Source organism: Ascaphus truei, chromosome 2 (genome assembly GCF_040206685.1).
Source record: "Ascaphus truei isolate aAscTru1 chromosome 2, aAscTru1.hap1, whole genome shotgun sequence".
NCBI lineage: Eukaryota > Metazoa > Chordata > Amphibia > Anura > Ascaphidae > Ascaphus > Ascaphus truei.
Window position 1 is genome coordinate 261,822,506 of NC_134484.1, and position 16,453 is coordinate 261,838,958.

A 16,453-nucleotide genomic window follows, 5' to 3' on the forward strand; every position below is an offset into this window, starting at 1 on the left:
GATACTCTGGCGGAATTATATAGACGATGTGTTGTTTGTGATGGATGGCACAGCAACTAAAAGAGTTAATTTAGTAAATCAATAGTAACGCTATTGGTTTATGTTTCACCTATAGCAGGCCTGCACAACTTGTAAAGTGAGAAGGGCCAAAATGCTCCAAGGAAAACAGATTTGGGCCGCATGGGTAAAACAGCATTTATTATTCAAAATTATAAATTTATTTACAACAAAATTACATTTAAAATACTTTAATTCAAATTAACTAGCTGTAGTTATTGTTTGAAATAGGAAAGAGTCAGTGATGATAATAATAATTTATATTTTCACAATGTAGTTTAATTTCAAACTGAATTATATAGAAAATTATACATTTCTTTTAACACTTTTATACCTTCTTGGATCAATCCACTAGGCAGGACAACATTGTTGAATAAAATGGGGTTTATTTGGTGAGACCGCAGACATACTGTACAAAAAATGCACAAAACAACATATTTCCCCTAGCACCCTTCATCGTCTTCCCCAGCACCCTTCATCATCTTCCCCAGCACCCTTCATCATCATCTCCCACAGCACCCTTCATCATCATCTCCCCCAGCACCCCTCATCATCAACCAACCCCATTCATCTCTCCCAGTCCCTTTCAGAAGTCCCCCTCATCATCAACCACCCCCCTTGATTATCTCCCCCAGTCCCTTTCAGCTGTCCCCCTTCATCATATCCACAGTCCCTTTCAGCACTCCCCCCCCCTTCATCATCTCCAGAGTCCATTTCCCAGGCTCTTTCAGCAGTCTCCCCCTTCATCATCTCCCTCCAGCCCCTTTCTGCAGTCCCCCCTTTCATCTCCCCCTGCCCCATTCCACAGTCCCTCTCCATCATCTCCTCCAGTCCCCCACTTCATCATCTCCCCCAATCCCTTTCACAGGCCCCCTCATCATCCAGACACCCCCCCACCCCATGCCTATGTGATCGCGGCGGGCGGCGGAAGATGCAGCGGAAGAAGCAACAGTGGTGGAAGAAGGAACAGAAGAAGTGACGGTGGGCCACAGTCATGAGGTATTGGCCATGCTGCTACCAGTGTCAGGGTGAAGCATGAGGTAAGAAGCGTGTTCTAGCAGCAGACCCCGGAAGTTCCGGATCACACTGCTAGAGTGTGTCACCCTGCTTGAGCAGGGTTGCAGGAGATGGGGGGGAGCACATCAGCGCGTCCATCAACTGCTGTGCAGGCTCAGGGGGGGGGAGGATGGGGGAGCACGTCAGTGCATCCATGTGTCCATCAACTGCTGGTACGAGCTCGTGGGGGGGGGACGCAGTAACACACTGGAGCACGCTCCTTCCTTCCCTACCAGGGAAGGGGAAAGGGGAGTGGAGGGGGGCCATCGCAGGCCACACAGGTAGCCCCGGTGTCCATCAACTGCTGGTACGAGCTCGTGGGGGGGGGACGCAGTAACACACTGGAGCACGCTCCTTCCTTCCCTACCAGGGAAGGGGAAAGGGGAGTGGAGGGGGGCCATAGCGGGCCACACAGGTAGCCCCGGACGGCCCATGCGGCCCGCAGGCCTCATGTTGTGCAGGCCTGACTTTAGGAATAAAGGTTGTAAGAAATACAGTTCAATGATATAATTTTATTTTAATATGTATGAAACCATTATGAAGATAAAATGTCAAGGTATATAGTATATTTTCTGATGGTTCTTTCTTTACATACATATTATATTGCATATTCTAATTTTGTATATTGTGATAAAATTCCATTACATTGGGATATATTGATTTAGTTATATTGAGAGTGCAGCTATTTCAACTCTGTAGAAAAGCTTTGTTTAGGTGACAATTGAGGGACTACGGACAACTGTACTTAGAGCTGATGTAGATGCAGGCTATGACAGAAACTCTGAGATCTTTCTAGAAGACATGCCATATTAGGTTATTCTCTGTATGGAGATGTGGACAGTTCCTTATCAAATGACATCAGTTTGAAGCTTAAGGACCTTACCAGGGAATAAGAATTAGATAGCAAGTGCTAATGGTGAGGGTTTAACCAGGCCATAAATAAAGATCTTATGCCCGACTGGTTACCTCCGAGCCATATTGGGGAGATTAGCATGTCAGCTCTTGAACCCAGTCATGGCACATGCATTGTACTGTAATAAAGAATGTATGTGTGTTTTACCTTTCCAGGAGTGCTAACCAGGGGAGATTCTCAGGCTATGAGTTTTAGGGTGGATTTTGCTGTAAAAGTGTTGTCGGAATGTGTCTAGGTAAATGGGGTAGAGAGTTGCTGGCCACCTCAAAAATGTATCCGGGAATAAGGTCAGATTACCAGGAACATGTAGACACAGACCTCTGGGCAAAATCCTCCCTGAAAAGCAGTTGCGCAACTCACCGCCAGGTTTCCCTGCTTCAGCACAGACCAGAAAGGTAAATTAGGTTATAGGGATATGTGTATCCCAGGTACAGTCAGGGGTCCCTAGGTTAATGGGAGTCCCCCAGTATATGCCCCAATCACCAGAACCAAGTATAGAGGTTCTGGGGTGCTTCAACCATCGATAAGGTTGCAAGCTGATTTTATGTATAAATCCAAATTCCTATGTGGTTAGAAAAGTAACGGAGATTGAAGCTAAGCATTACTTGGTTCAACTTTTTACACATTTTCTTATAGGAAGGTCTAAGAGCGCTAAAACTGAACATGCGCGTATTTTCAGCCAAAGCTAAGAAAAGAAGGACTAAAACAAAATTGCGAAATATTTTTATTTCTGACATTGTGTATAATGGTATATGTTTATGCACTATATATGAGCTGGGGATTTCCAAGTCTGTGGTTCCTAGAGACCCTGTGGCTACCAAGCCTGGCGCCACTGAGTCTGCTCGGGTCCCAGAGTTGAAAGCCACAGAGATTGCCAAGGTGTTAAAGCCATTTCGTCAGAGGAGATAGACTCAAGTATCCTCGTCCTGGCATGAATGGAACTCATCGGACTACCATTTGCCCAGCCCAGACCTTGAGACACCTAACTCCATGGGTGGCTTCTGACTCACAAGCGGCAGAGATGCCAAGTTGGTGCATACCCCTGTCAGCTTTCGAAACCATCCTTGCCCAGCTTCAGTAAACTGGCAAGTCTCTAATTGGCTGGTAGGAATTCTCCCACGCTCGGATTGGCTGGAGTATTTCATGAATGGGACTGAAACACTATTAGAAAGCCAGCAGACAATCTGGACCTAAGATTCTAAGCGCCAAGACAGCAGCGCAAAATTCAAAATCACCAAAAGACGGTCTTGGAGAAATAGACGCGAGCCGGCTTCAGAAATTTCAAGGCAAGAAATTTTCTAAGTCCCACTTGTCGGGGCCAAGTTCTGAAAAGAGAATGTCATGGTCGTGGCTGGAACTACATGCCGAAAAGAGTACCATGACGTTTGGTACTATCTCCTGGTCAAGGGATTTTGGCATCTCTGGAAGAGATACAGTGGTCGCATCTGGAACTACCTGCCGATTGGTGTTCCAGGACTATTTGGGCTAAACCCCGGTAACCTAAAGACTTTGTTTTATGGACTATTTGAGCTAGGAAATGTTAGTTTTTTTAGCCCAGATCCCCCAGTAAGTGTGTTTTCCATTGTATATTGTACTCCATTGTGGTTATGTCTGTTTCCAAGGAATAAATCACTATTTATTTTACTTCCTTGTTTTGCTCAATGTTATGATCCCAGTTTAAAATTTGTAAATGTAAATGAAGTTCCAGGGGAGCGTCGTCGCCAGGAAAATAAGCATATGTGCCAGGTAAGAACTGTAGTGCAGCCCAGTCTGGTGCACTACAGTTCTTACCTGGCACATATGCTTATTTTCCTGCTGCGTTTGTGAGTAGGAAATTGGAAGCTTTCTATATATTATTCACCACACTGGTTGTACAGTACAATGTTACACTATCCATTGTTTTTTCTTTTTTTGGGCACCTGGCGACGACGCTCCCCTGGAACTTCATCTACATTGCATCTTCAAGACTTTTGGAACAGTCTTTGGTTGGGGTTGAGTGATATGTTGTTTTTTGTCATATTACACTATTTTGTGTTTTACTGTATATGTTATTCACTGCACATTTTGTTTAGATTTATTATCACTATTTGAGGTGGAGTGGAGCGCCATCTAGCGTTCTTTTTACATTAAAATCTGTAAATACCTGGCCTCCCGTGACACTGACTAAGAGATATTATCTGGATTAATATCTGGAAGGGGGATAGCTGAAGCAAGGGAGAGGCACAGAAGGATTGATTCTATCAGGATGTGTTGACTGAGTGATTACATGAAAAGGAGAGAAAGAGAGAGAGGGGGTTAACACCAGCAAAGATGAAGGAGATAAGTTTAATCATGATATTAAGATCAACTACAAGGATCCACTCAGAAACAGAAAACTATGTAACTATCTTTAAGAATACCCAAACTTAGCTGGAACGTCACCGCCATTTTGTACTACTTTTGTATGAGTATTTATCTTCATAATAAATGTTTCTTTTTATGGGATGTGACCAGAATTGCTTAGTTTGTGCTGCTGGGTGAATCAAAGACAGAGAAATAAGGACATTTTGCACATTTCCAAATTTTGGGATTTAGTTCTATCAATAGGGGGGAATTAAGAACACACTAAAACACACCATAAACCAGTTGATACCAACAATTATCTTCTGGCATCAAGCCATCATGCTCCTTGATGGATCCGCAATATACCACAGGGACAGTTTTTGAGTCTACGTAATATTGGAATATACTAAAGAGAGATGACAAACTAAAAACCTTCCTCCCACAAAATCCTCAAATTGTATTCAGAAGGGGCCCCAATCTCAAAAAATCACTGGCACACAGTTGTCTAAAAAAAAAAAAAATTAAGTTAAGTTGGCTTCAAGAACTGAAGAACTGAAAGGGTATCATACACCTTCAAGTAATAATAAACAAAGTGTACAGTAAGTAGCTGCACTTTTAGATCAATAATTGCAGTAGCAGCTTGAATGTCCTTGCAGACTCCAGTATGTCGGCAGGACAAGCAGAGCAATCAAAAGGAGGCTAGCAGAACATATATATAATATACTGTAAAATGAGGCCTACAAACACATAGTGTATCAAATCATTTTAGACCCTAAAGGTCTTAGGTGCATTGGTATTGAATGCCCCAAACCTAATTGGCAAGGTGGCAACAGGATCATACAAATCTCAAAAATGGAGATTTATTGAATCTACCAGTTAAAAACCTGGTCACCGCTATGTCTGAATTTGGATTTTGATTTAAGTTCCTATCTTCGTGATTGATAATTCGCTCACAACCTCTGTGTCTGTAGCTGAATTGAACATCCATCAATACTGCATATGTTTTGGCAACATCCCCATCTGTACTTTTGGAGTCAGAACAACACCTCGTCATTATTCATACGTTTGTATGTATTGTAAATATTTTTTATTTAGTCAATATCTTAGGTCTATATTTTTTATTTATTATATACAGACATTATCAGCACTTATTCTTCTTTTTACATATATGGATATTGATAGATGTCCAAGTGTGTGTGTGTGTGTGTATAATATATATATATATATATATATATATATATATATATATATATATATATATATATATATATATATCTTATACTATATTTGTGAAAGCACTGTATGCCTTTCTGGATGTCCTGTGTCCCTAGGGGAAATCTCATTGGTCCCTTGGCCCGCCTGCCCCCGCACACCTCTCATTGGCCTGAGGCAGAGTGACGGGCCAAGGGAGAGAGACACACACACACGCCCGCTCAACCCTAGAGACGCTGACGAGACGCTCACCAGGACACCAAAAGTAACAACACCCCCCCTCCTCCCCCCACTATCACCCCTCTGGCCCTCCTCAATGGCTAGCCACCCTTGACCACCTACCCTCCACCCTTCCCGGGCTGAACCACCCCCTATCACCACTACGGCCCCTTAGCTACGCTCTTAACCCACGCGGCACTATCCGCCGCGTGTCCTCAAAAACGAGCAAGATCCCCCCCCCCCAACAACACCCTCGATCAGCACACTTACCCTACACCGCCAACGCCGGACCTCAAACACGACGCTAACACCCCCCCCCCCTCGCCACTCCGCATGCCGCCGCGGGCCAGACCGAGCAGCCACTCACACCCCCAACCCCCTCTCGCCACTCCGCATGCCGCCGCGGGCCAGACCGAGCAGCCGCTCACACCCCCAACCCCCTCTCGCCACTCCGCATGCCACCGCGGCCCATCACAAAAAGACCACTCCCCACTGTCAGCAATCATGCACACACGAAATCAATTTACTGCACAAATCACAACATGCTCAACGTGGAACAGCTTTCACCCCCACCCCTCTCTTTGCCCCCCCACCCCTCTCTTTTCCCCCTCCCTGCCCTTTGCCCCCTCCCTGCCCTTTGCCCCCCCCTGCCCTTTGCCCCCCCTGCCCTTTGCCCCCCCTGCCCTTTGCCCCCCCTACCCCTCCCTGCCCTTTGCCCCCCCCACCCCTACCTGCCCTTTGCCCCCCCCGCCCCTCCCTGCCCTTTGCCCCCCCACCCCTCCCTGCACCCTGTGCCCCCCCCACCCCTCCCTGCCCTTTGCCTCCCTGCCCCTCCCTGCCCTTTGCTCCCCCCGCCCCTCCCTGCTCTTTGCCCCCCCGCCCTTTGCCCCTCCCTGCCCTTTGCCCCTCCCTGCCCTTTGCCCCTCCCTGCCCTTTCCCCCTCCCTGCCCTTTGCCCCTCCCTGCCCTCTGCCCCTCCCTGCCCTTCCACGCCCCCCGCCTTTCCACGCCCCCCGCCTTTCCACGCCCCCCCGCCTCATGCCCCCTGCCCTTCCACGCCCGGGCAACGCCGGGTATATCAGCTAGTATAAATATATATATATATATATAGAGAGAGAGAGAGAGAGACAGAGAGAGAGAGAGAGAGAGAGAGAGAGAGAGAGAGAGAGAGAGAGAGAGAGAGAGAGAGAGAGAGAGAGAGAGTTTATAATTTTGGGTTTTGCACTTCCTAGTGGGTGTGTTTTGGGTCCCTGGGGTGGAGCACTTGGAGAGTAGGGTGGGCCAGTGCTCCACTCCACGTTTTGGAGACTTACCAGGAAGAATCCAGACCGGGACTTCTAGCTCTCCCTGGTCTCACATAGCTGCAACTGCTAATTAAGAGGAGCAAGGGAAAAGGGAGTGGACTGGGCGCTTCTAAAGTGATAGTGAATAACAGTGTATTTCTAATGGAATACAAAGTGAATGAACTTCAAATGTGTGATATAAACAAAATGCTTCACAACCCAATAGTGAAAGATAATAAGGGTGTATACAAAGTGAAGTTGAGCTGCTCAACACCCTCAGATGGGACTGTTCTAGGTCCCAATGGTGACCATTTATTTTCTTCTTGTGTTTGAGGAGGAGCGTTGAATATTTCCAGTGATATATAAAATATAAAAAAGGAGCAAAAATAGGGCAGATGGTATATAATAGTGATGAATCAGTCTTAAGGTCTAATAAGGTTGCACTCATAAAACTTCCTGATTTTATAGGTATGTCAAAGATTCTTCTCTCTCTGACTGGAGCCCTTTAGCAGATAAATGGTCAAATCACAGGATACCCCTCAGTGTATATGATTCGGGATCGCCGATATGCAATAGGAGAGAAATACCACAATAGTGTATACTATTTCACCAAATTGTATTAAAAGTACAAAGTAGAATTAGCACACTCACGTTTTCCAATAAAAAACATTCATGGGAGAGAACCGCCGACGAAATTAAGAGGAGCAGCTGTTAAAACCCCCCTGTGAGCAGAGTTAGGCTAAATCCCCGCTGGCGCTGAGCACGCTCATGCTTGGAGAGCGCTCCAAGCATGAGCGCCGGGTGTCCTGCTTGTACAGGCGTGCGTGGTAGGGGGGGGGCATTGTGGGTAGTTGAGCGCGCGGGTAAGTGTAGTTTTTTTTTTTTACCTACGCGCCGATCGCGGCTGAACGTGTGTGCACGCGCATGAGCGCCGCACGCAGCACGTGACCGGGGATTTACATATATCTATATATGTAATTCCCCGCCGCAAGCGCCGCCCGCTCAGCGCTAGCAGGGACTTAGCCTAAGGCAGACCAATTTGTTTTTCAGAGAAGTTTCTACTAAGAGAGCTGTGTTTTGTTCTCAGTGGAGCAAAGACTTTTGCTTTATTTTGTTTTATTCATGTTATCTGCTGTAACATCTTAATGGCAAAATAAACAGGCCAAAGCTTTATTTTCACCTCTGTGCCAGAAGACTATCTCCTTTACCTGGAAGGCTGTGTGAAAGTGGTGATCCCTGGACGAAAGTTACATAGCAAAAGGGTACTTTTGTCACAATATATTTTGATGTGATTTATTAACTGTGTTTTATTGTATATTTTGTACATTTGGACACTAAGAATCACGTGTAGGATAACAACTGGCGTAGGTAAACTCAAACTATATTGATATTAAAGTCAGACTGTTACATTTAATCATCATATAGGAGCCATTCAGGTGCTGCTGTGTCCCTAAATGTATTATTTTATCCATGTAGTGGAAACCATTGGGTTAATTTTCTATGGAAGTTTGTTAATTGATGATGGTTTATAAGGGACCTTGCATCCCTCTGGACTCTGTAACCCCGATGAAGCGACCAGAGAAGTCATGAAACGTGTAGGGCTAAGAAACTGTTAAAGCAGAATCTTTGCCAAACCACCGATCAGCACCTGAGCTCTCAGGCTAGCTAACCTGACAACGAGACGGGCAGTGCAACATCATCACAACAGCGGTTCCAGATACACAACGGAGGAAGTATGTGCCTACCAGCATCTGAAGCACACGAGATGCCAGCACCTCCATGCTGGATTTTCAGCAATTCCAGTCCGGTTAACGGTGATACAAGAGGTCGTTAATACCCAAAAGCACAACACACCAGGGAATTCATTAGTGCTATTCCGTTTGTATGTCTGTTTTGTTTTATATGGTTTTATTACATTTTGTAGCAGTATCATGCTATGTATTCTTTTCTGTTTCTCTGGTACTGAGTATCAATTTCCATCTGATCCTGCCTGAGTTCATCTGTATTGTTCTTGGGGGCTGAATTCGTCACATCAGATTGTAAAATTGGTCCCATTGTGAGTGATTCATCATTCATTGGTAGCCCCAATTACATCACTGAGTTATTTCATAGCACACCATTTTCATTGCGATAATTATTTTTTCTATTCATGTTAGCCACTTGGATTCACATGGTTTGAATAAGTGCATATGCCAAAAGCATCCTATATTTCTGTTTGTTTTTGAGCACTTTAAATCTTTGAATTTGATTTTTTTCTCCTATTATAGTATGTGAACAGCTTTGTTCAATAACACTGTACTATTATATACTATACATTGTTTTTCTTTTTTACATTGATATATCACTTTGTTCAAGTGCATCTGAAGACCAGCACCAAGAAGAACTATTTGTTTAATCGATAAAAACAAGTTGCCATGGTTACATAAATCTTGTATCTTTAAAACAGCATATGTGTCTCTTTCTGACACTCCCAGACCAACTAGAACCAATTGTGTCTCTGGGGTGCCCTTCCTGATTCCTGAAATAGTCTACGTGCAGTTTTTGTATCACATCACAATATGAAAAGTGATAGTCATAGAATTCAAACAATACAAGGAATAATTAGAAAAGTAGAGGTAGTAAAATCTTACAATTCGTTGCTTAATCATTCTCTTCCATTCATTGGGGGTGCATGCTGTGTATGTCACTGCCTGATGATGGGCCCTGCATGACCCAAAACGCTTTATACCCTGCAACATTCACCACTAATAAATGGCAAGAAATTGTTAAGTCACAATGGTCTACTATACATGATTTGTAATATTTTGCTATATTATATTATCCAAATGTGCTTTCTCTTTTCCTTTTCTTACCGTTTCTGCTACAGTAGTGTGACCACACTGCTTGGGAATAAGCACCAAGAAATCTTTTTAAAACGTTTTTTTCTTACTTTTTCACACAATTGTATCACTCTTTCTTTATTAGATCAATAGAAAGCAGCAATGTCATGTCCCACTGGTGTTGCAGCTTTCTATTGGCTTGCTGGAGTAAGGCTGAACCAGCAGCCATGTTGTTTTTCCTGAATACGAATTACTGATAACATTGGGAGACAAAATTGTAGTGTATCAAGACCTGAAGTAGCTAAACCAGCATGCTTTAGCTCGGGAGACACTCTTGTTAACAAGATGTTAAAAGGCACATGCAGTAGATTGTTGCATTAACTGATAGCTCTTGGTCTATTGTAATGTAACATTCAATATTTATCAGCTCTTCGTGTTGAGATTTAATAACTACTAAAGACTACCCTAATAGACACACAAATTAAGTTATGTAAAAACCTACCATTAAGCCACTTTGAGTTGTATTGAGCTGTGCGAAGAGGAGGAAGGCCTCCAAGACTACGATATATTGCAGGATCTCTTCCAGGAAAGTCCATTGCAGTAGCTGCATATAACTCTCCACTCGTAGTAAGCAAAGCTGTGGAATTGTGTTGGGGGCTGTAAGGACATCGAGCCATACCACTGATCTGATCATGTATCTCTGTTAGGTTGCTTAGCTGTATAACAAAAACATTTTTATTATTATCATTTGTTACAGAATTAAAGATACATTTTTAAAAGATACTGATGATGACAAACATGCCTAATAGTACCTTAAGCATGGCTTTTTAGTTTTAACATGCAAGTACTATTGATCAAAACCTCCCGTAAAAACTAATGTAAAAAGTGGAACAAAATATATAATAAAAATTATTCCATAGAAGCAATAGAATGTTTTTGTACCAGTGTTGCCGGTGGGAATCTTTGATATATAACGTTCATAATCGATTAAAATATTTTATGAAACTCATTTATGTGTACTTTGTGCTCATAAAAAGCTATGCATGCCACATAAAGACACCTAAATCATAAACTGATGTATTTTAACATTTCAGAATAACTAAATTAGCATGAAATTGCATGCATCAAAACTTATACATTACCATAAATTATTAAGTATTAGGTGCAAAAAGACCAATTAATGTTTTATTTATTTAAAAAAAAACATATTCACAGATATTGAAATGCAAAATCACAAATAAGGAAGGGTTTATAAATCTTTACATGCGCATCCATAATATGCTCCTAACGTTAGTCACAGCTCTGGAGTGATTATGGAGCTAGAAAAGAACAACGGAGTACAGTGTTTCTGTTCCTGGTGATAAAGCCAACCATGTCTTTCTGAAGGGTTGAAAAACATTTGATCTGGTTCTGAACCGCTATGTTTTGCGCTCTTATTTTACGTTTTACCCCTGTTGTATAAATTATTTAACTGTGGTTGCCTAGTAAAAAACACTTTATTTTCAAGTAACGTTTGGATGCATTTTTCTACTTATCTTAGATCTATGGCCACTGTATCAATTATCCAGATTACATGTTTAAGTAAATGCTGACCTGCAACACAGCAAAGCATAAATGTGTTTATCTCTTCATATCATAAACAACTTCACCAGGAAAGACCAGCTGAGACATACATTTCATTTCCAAATATGACCTACAGCAGGGGTGCTCCACTCTAGTCCTCAAGACCCCCCCACGTCAGATTTTAAGATATCTCATCTTCAGCACAGGTGGCTCAGACAGTGACTCAGTCGAAGACTCGTAACCTAGTCACTTTGGGGCTATGTATCAAAGAGTCTATCACTGGTTTTTTTCAGAATAAGGTGTCTCTTATTCCCATCTCTAAGGCTGAGTCCATAGAGAATTCCGCCGTCCGGGGGCATGTCAGGGGGGCGGGTCCGGGGGCATTTCAGGGAGGCGGGTCCGGGGGCATGTCAGGGGGGCGGGCCAGTGATATTACGGTGCTGGTTCGCCCTAATTGGGCGAACCACTCACGTGAGCGCTTAAACTAAAAAAATTCTTGTTGGCAACGCTTTCGCACACCTGCGGAAGCGTGCGCGATCCCCTGCTAAAGCCGCTCTCATTGCGGCTGCAGGGGCTCACTGACAAGCGTTAGCGCACCTCAGCATGGGTCAGCAGATTAGCACTGAACATGGACTCAGCCTAAGGCTGTGGCCAGGGTGGCGCTGGGCGTGCAGGCGCTCATGCGCGGCATGTAAGCAAGCGGCAAATTCAAATTTGCTTGCTTGGCAAGCAGCTAAGTGCCGCGCATGCCCAGGTGCTTAATCACGCTGGACACACACATTGCCACAATGTGTTTCAATTTCACACATTTTCACAATGCGCCCGATCAGCGGCACCCTGGCCGAGGCCTAAGTCCTTAAAATCACAACAATAATAACTGCCCTAAGTATAAAATATGTTACAGGAAAGTAAAGAAATGCAGATTATATATTGCTACCAATAAAATAAGGTAGTATTACTTATATTATAAACAGAAAAACAGAATAAACAAAGTGTATAGAAATGTGCAGCATGGTGCCAGCAGAGTCAGCCTAATAATCCTCCTAGAAGAATGGAGAAATATAAGATGATGGGTAGAAGTGGGAGTCACAACGGTTAAAAACAAAGGAAGCTTCTCTTGTCTGACAAACAGTAAGGGATTTAATAATGGTCTTTCTTTTATTGCTGTTGTCCACATTTTAAGCTTGACATATTCTAAGAAATATATAACAAAATAAAGAGTTCAACATAGTTTAGGTAGTTTCGCGACAGATTGATAGGATATATATATATATATATATATATATATATATATATATATATATATATATATATATATATATAGCAAATGGAAATATTACTTTATGCTCATGTGCATGTCTTAGACAGGTCTGCAACCCCGCCTTTAACCATTATCACCCAGCACACAGCACTTCCACTGCAGCAAGGGATTCTGGGAAATGACAGTGTGGGGTTGGTTATACAGTGGAGGGTTTTTGTCACTTTTTTACCCACCATAACTTAACTAAGAATGGTAAACCCCATCCTCATTGCTTCATTTTTGCATAGCCAGTATAACCAACCCTACACTGATGAGACCCATCAAGGTCGAAACAGCTGTCTGTGGGTGGGTTTACTGGCTATGCATCTTAACCCTGGCTGTGCTCAAAGCTGTGACCATGCAGCTATAGGGAACCATGTTAAAAATGGTTTTGGAGCAAAAGGTGATACTGTGTGCTCATTTGCATGTCATTTCCCAGAATCCCTTGCTGCAGTAGAAGTGCTGTGTGCTGGGTGATAATGGTGAAAGGCGGGGTTGCAGACCTGTCTAAGACATGCAAATGAGCATACTGTAATATTTCCATTTACTATATGCTTTACTGTGGAGGGTTTTTGTCACTTTTTTTACCCACCATAACTTAACTGAGTGTATATATATATATATATATATATATATATATATATATATATATATATATATATATATATATAGGGTTCCATGGGGACTGTTTTAATCATTTCTGTAATCCATATGTGTTTTTTCCATTTAATAACTTTAATTACTATTTATTTTGCTAGAGTGCTTTTGGTGGGATTCTTTTCTTTTCTCTTTTTTTCATTACTATTTTATCCCCAGCACCGTCATTAGATCATTATAGATTATTATTTATCTGACCTTACTTTTTGACCATAGCAAATTTTGAGTCATTTTTCTAATTAGTTGCAGGCTTATTTGTTTGTTGTGTCCATATTAGCCCAGCTGCTGGGTTTCTTGAGTATTAGAGTATTTACAATACTTAGATTTATTCTATGGATTTTCCTAGCTGCGAGCAGCGGTGGATTCTTAATGCTGATGATATTTTTTCACTTGATACTGTTGTTGAAGCCAGTGATGAAATCTTGTCTTCTGCTCCACCAGGCAATATTCTTAAATCTCTCAAGAGAGAGAGAGCTAAAGCCTGGTGGAATAGAATCTCTTTATTACGTTACTCAGAGTTACATCTAATTCCAAGAGGTTTGAGGATTCAGGTCTTCCCATCTTTTGAATTTGGCGATCCGGCTTTGAAATTGAGATGGGAAGAAACATTGAATCAATGCTTAGCTGAGCTGATGCAGATTTTGATTGCTAATGATAGTATCACCTTACAACTACTGACTAATCAAATTGACACTATTAAAATCACTCTAGAACCTTGTGCTGATGCAAGTGTGAGCCAAATTGAAAAAGATTTGGAGGTGTTTACATCAGAACTTATTGCCTTCAAGAAAAATACATTTTTCAGAGACTCTCAATATTTCAAGTTTCAGAAAATGTACAAGTGGTCGCATAACCGTCAGAATCGTCATAAAAAGAAATTTACAAGAGTTCCAACTAACGCTACGGATCCTGCTTCATGATTCAACCCTAATTTCTCGTTATGCACCATCCAGACTCTTGCGTTCTTCTCAAGGATGTCTTCTTTCTACCCCCTTTGTATCTAAAGCCCTCTCCCGCCTTAAACCTTTTTCACTGACTGCCCCACACCTCTGGAATGCCCTTCCCCTCAGTACCCAACTAGCACCCTCTCTATCCACCTTTAAGACCCACCTTAAGACACACTTGCTTAAAGAAGCATATGAATAGCACTGTGGATATTCTGAACACATGATACATGAAGCTTGGCCCCCTGCAGACGCACTTACCAGAACTCCCTCCTACTGTCTCTGGTCGTTCTCCCTACCTACCAATTAGACTGTAAGCTCCTCGGGGCAGGGACTCTTCTTCATTAATGTTACTTTTATGTCAAAGCACTTATTCACATGATCTGTTATTTATATTATCTGTTATTTATTTGATTACCATGTGTATTACTACTGTGAAGCGCTATGTACATTAATGGCGCTATATAAATAAACACACATACATACATACATTATTCTTAACTTCGGATATTGAATCCTCAGACAGTGATGTAAGAGGATCTGACACTGGCAATCAAGACAATCTGTCTTTTTTAGGGGTGGATCAAAGGACAAAAGGAGACCCAAAACACGAAGAGGCAAGAAGAACTCTAAGAGACAAAACACAGGGAGCCTCGAGAACCGAGCCTCGGAAGGGAGGCAACAAGTACAACAAAACAAAGAAATAAATGATCTCCAGATTATTAATTTATTGGATGTTTTGTTAACTAAGAACCAAGAGACAGTACTTAAATTAGGGCTATCCTTTTCACCAACTTTGACGGTGGACACATACGATTGGGTTAAAGATCTGCATTCATTTTGTAGGAAGCTTTTATTGCACAAGTTCTACGCCAAAAAGACACAGGACCTTGATGCTGATACCAGTATTCCGATCCTATGTGGAACACTCAGGAACTGAATTTGATTATGGATTTGGAGGCTAGCTTTGGGGAGGAGGTGTGTACCCCTCCGGTGCCTGTTCATAATATTGCTTCTGCGGCCCTTTCCAGTTTGGTTCCTAAGTCTGTTTTTTGTCCTCCCATGCAAACATCATCACAAATCGAGATTTTCGCAGATTTGGTCTCAAGAGATTTCGTCAGCCTAATGAAACTCCAAGGCCCTTGGAACCTGACTCAGGGACAGACGTGCGCTATAAAGGAGCTACAAGACCTTGGGGACCTGGAGATCAAGTCCTCGGATAAAGGTGGGAATGTTGTCCTGTGGCCAAAAACTATGTATGAGAGGGAAGCTTTACGTCAGCTAAGGGATAAAAAATGTTATCGTACTCTCGCTAGTGACCCTACAGCAAAGTTTAAAAATTACCTAGATAAACTTATCACAGAGGCGGTTTCACAGGGCATCATTACCACCCGACAAAGTTTAGCTCTTATCTCCAGGTTCCCAGTAGTTCCTACCTTTTACATGCTTCCCAAGGTCCATAAAGACCCCTCCCATCCACCTGGCATTTCTGGCATAGGGGGGCTCTGTGAGCCCATCTGCCGTTTCCTTGATCGTTTTTTAATTCCAATTGTTGAAACATTACTATCTCATCTGAGGGATACGTCAGATGTGCTTCTCAGATTGGACCAGGTCACACTGGAAGGTGGTACCTTGCTAGCTACATGTGACGTCACTATATACTAATATTCATCATAGTGACGGGTTACGAGCAGCAAGGTACTACCTTTCGAGGAGCGGCTTGGTCCCTGATTTAGTAGAATTTTTGTTGGATCTTTTACAATTTATTTTGACCCACAATTATTTTCTTTTTAAATGCCAATTTTATTTGCAGATCAGGGGAACGGCAATGGGTGCCACATGTGCACCCTCCTATGCCAACCTATTTTTGGGTCTTTGGTTAAGGGAGGTGGTCTTTCAGGATAATTTGGATTCGAGGGAAATGCATGTGATTCTTTGGTTGAGGTTCATTGATGACATCCTCATCTTTTGGGATGGTTCGCCACAGGATTTGGGGATGTTCATCGATGGCCTCAACCAGAATCAATTAAACATTAAACTCACGTCTGTCTCCAGTCAGGTATCTGTTGAATTCTTAGATCTCAGAATCTCTCTTAGCACTGAAGGATA

The 16,453-nt window shown here is 42.6% G+C and overlaps 1 protein-coding gene across 8 annotated transcripts in view; it reads right to left on the reverse strand.

Annotated features, from left to right (window-relative positions):
- The window catches only part of SEMA5A (semaphorin 5A), a 795,598-nt gene that overhangs the window by 266,117 nt on the left and 513,028 nt on the right, over nt 1-16,453 (reverse strand). For all 8 annotated transcript variants that reach the window (XM_075586198.1, XM_075586192.1, XM_075586193.1 and 5 more), the window contains one exon: nt 10,383-10,596. In XM_075586198.1, the coding sequence (XP_075442313.1) occupies nt 10,383-10,596 (214 nt within the window). The remainder of the gene's footprint in view (nt 1-10,382; nt 10,597-16,453) is intronic.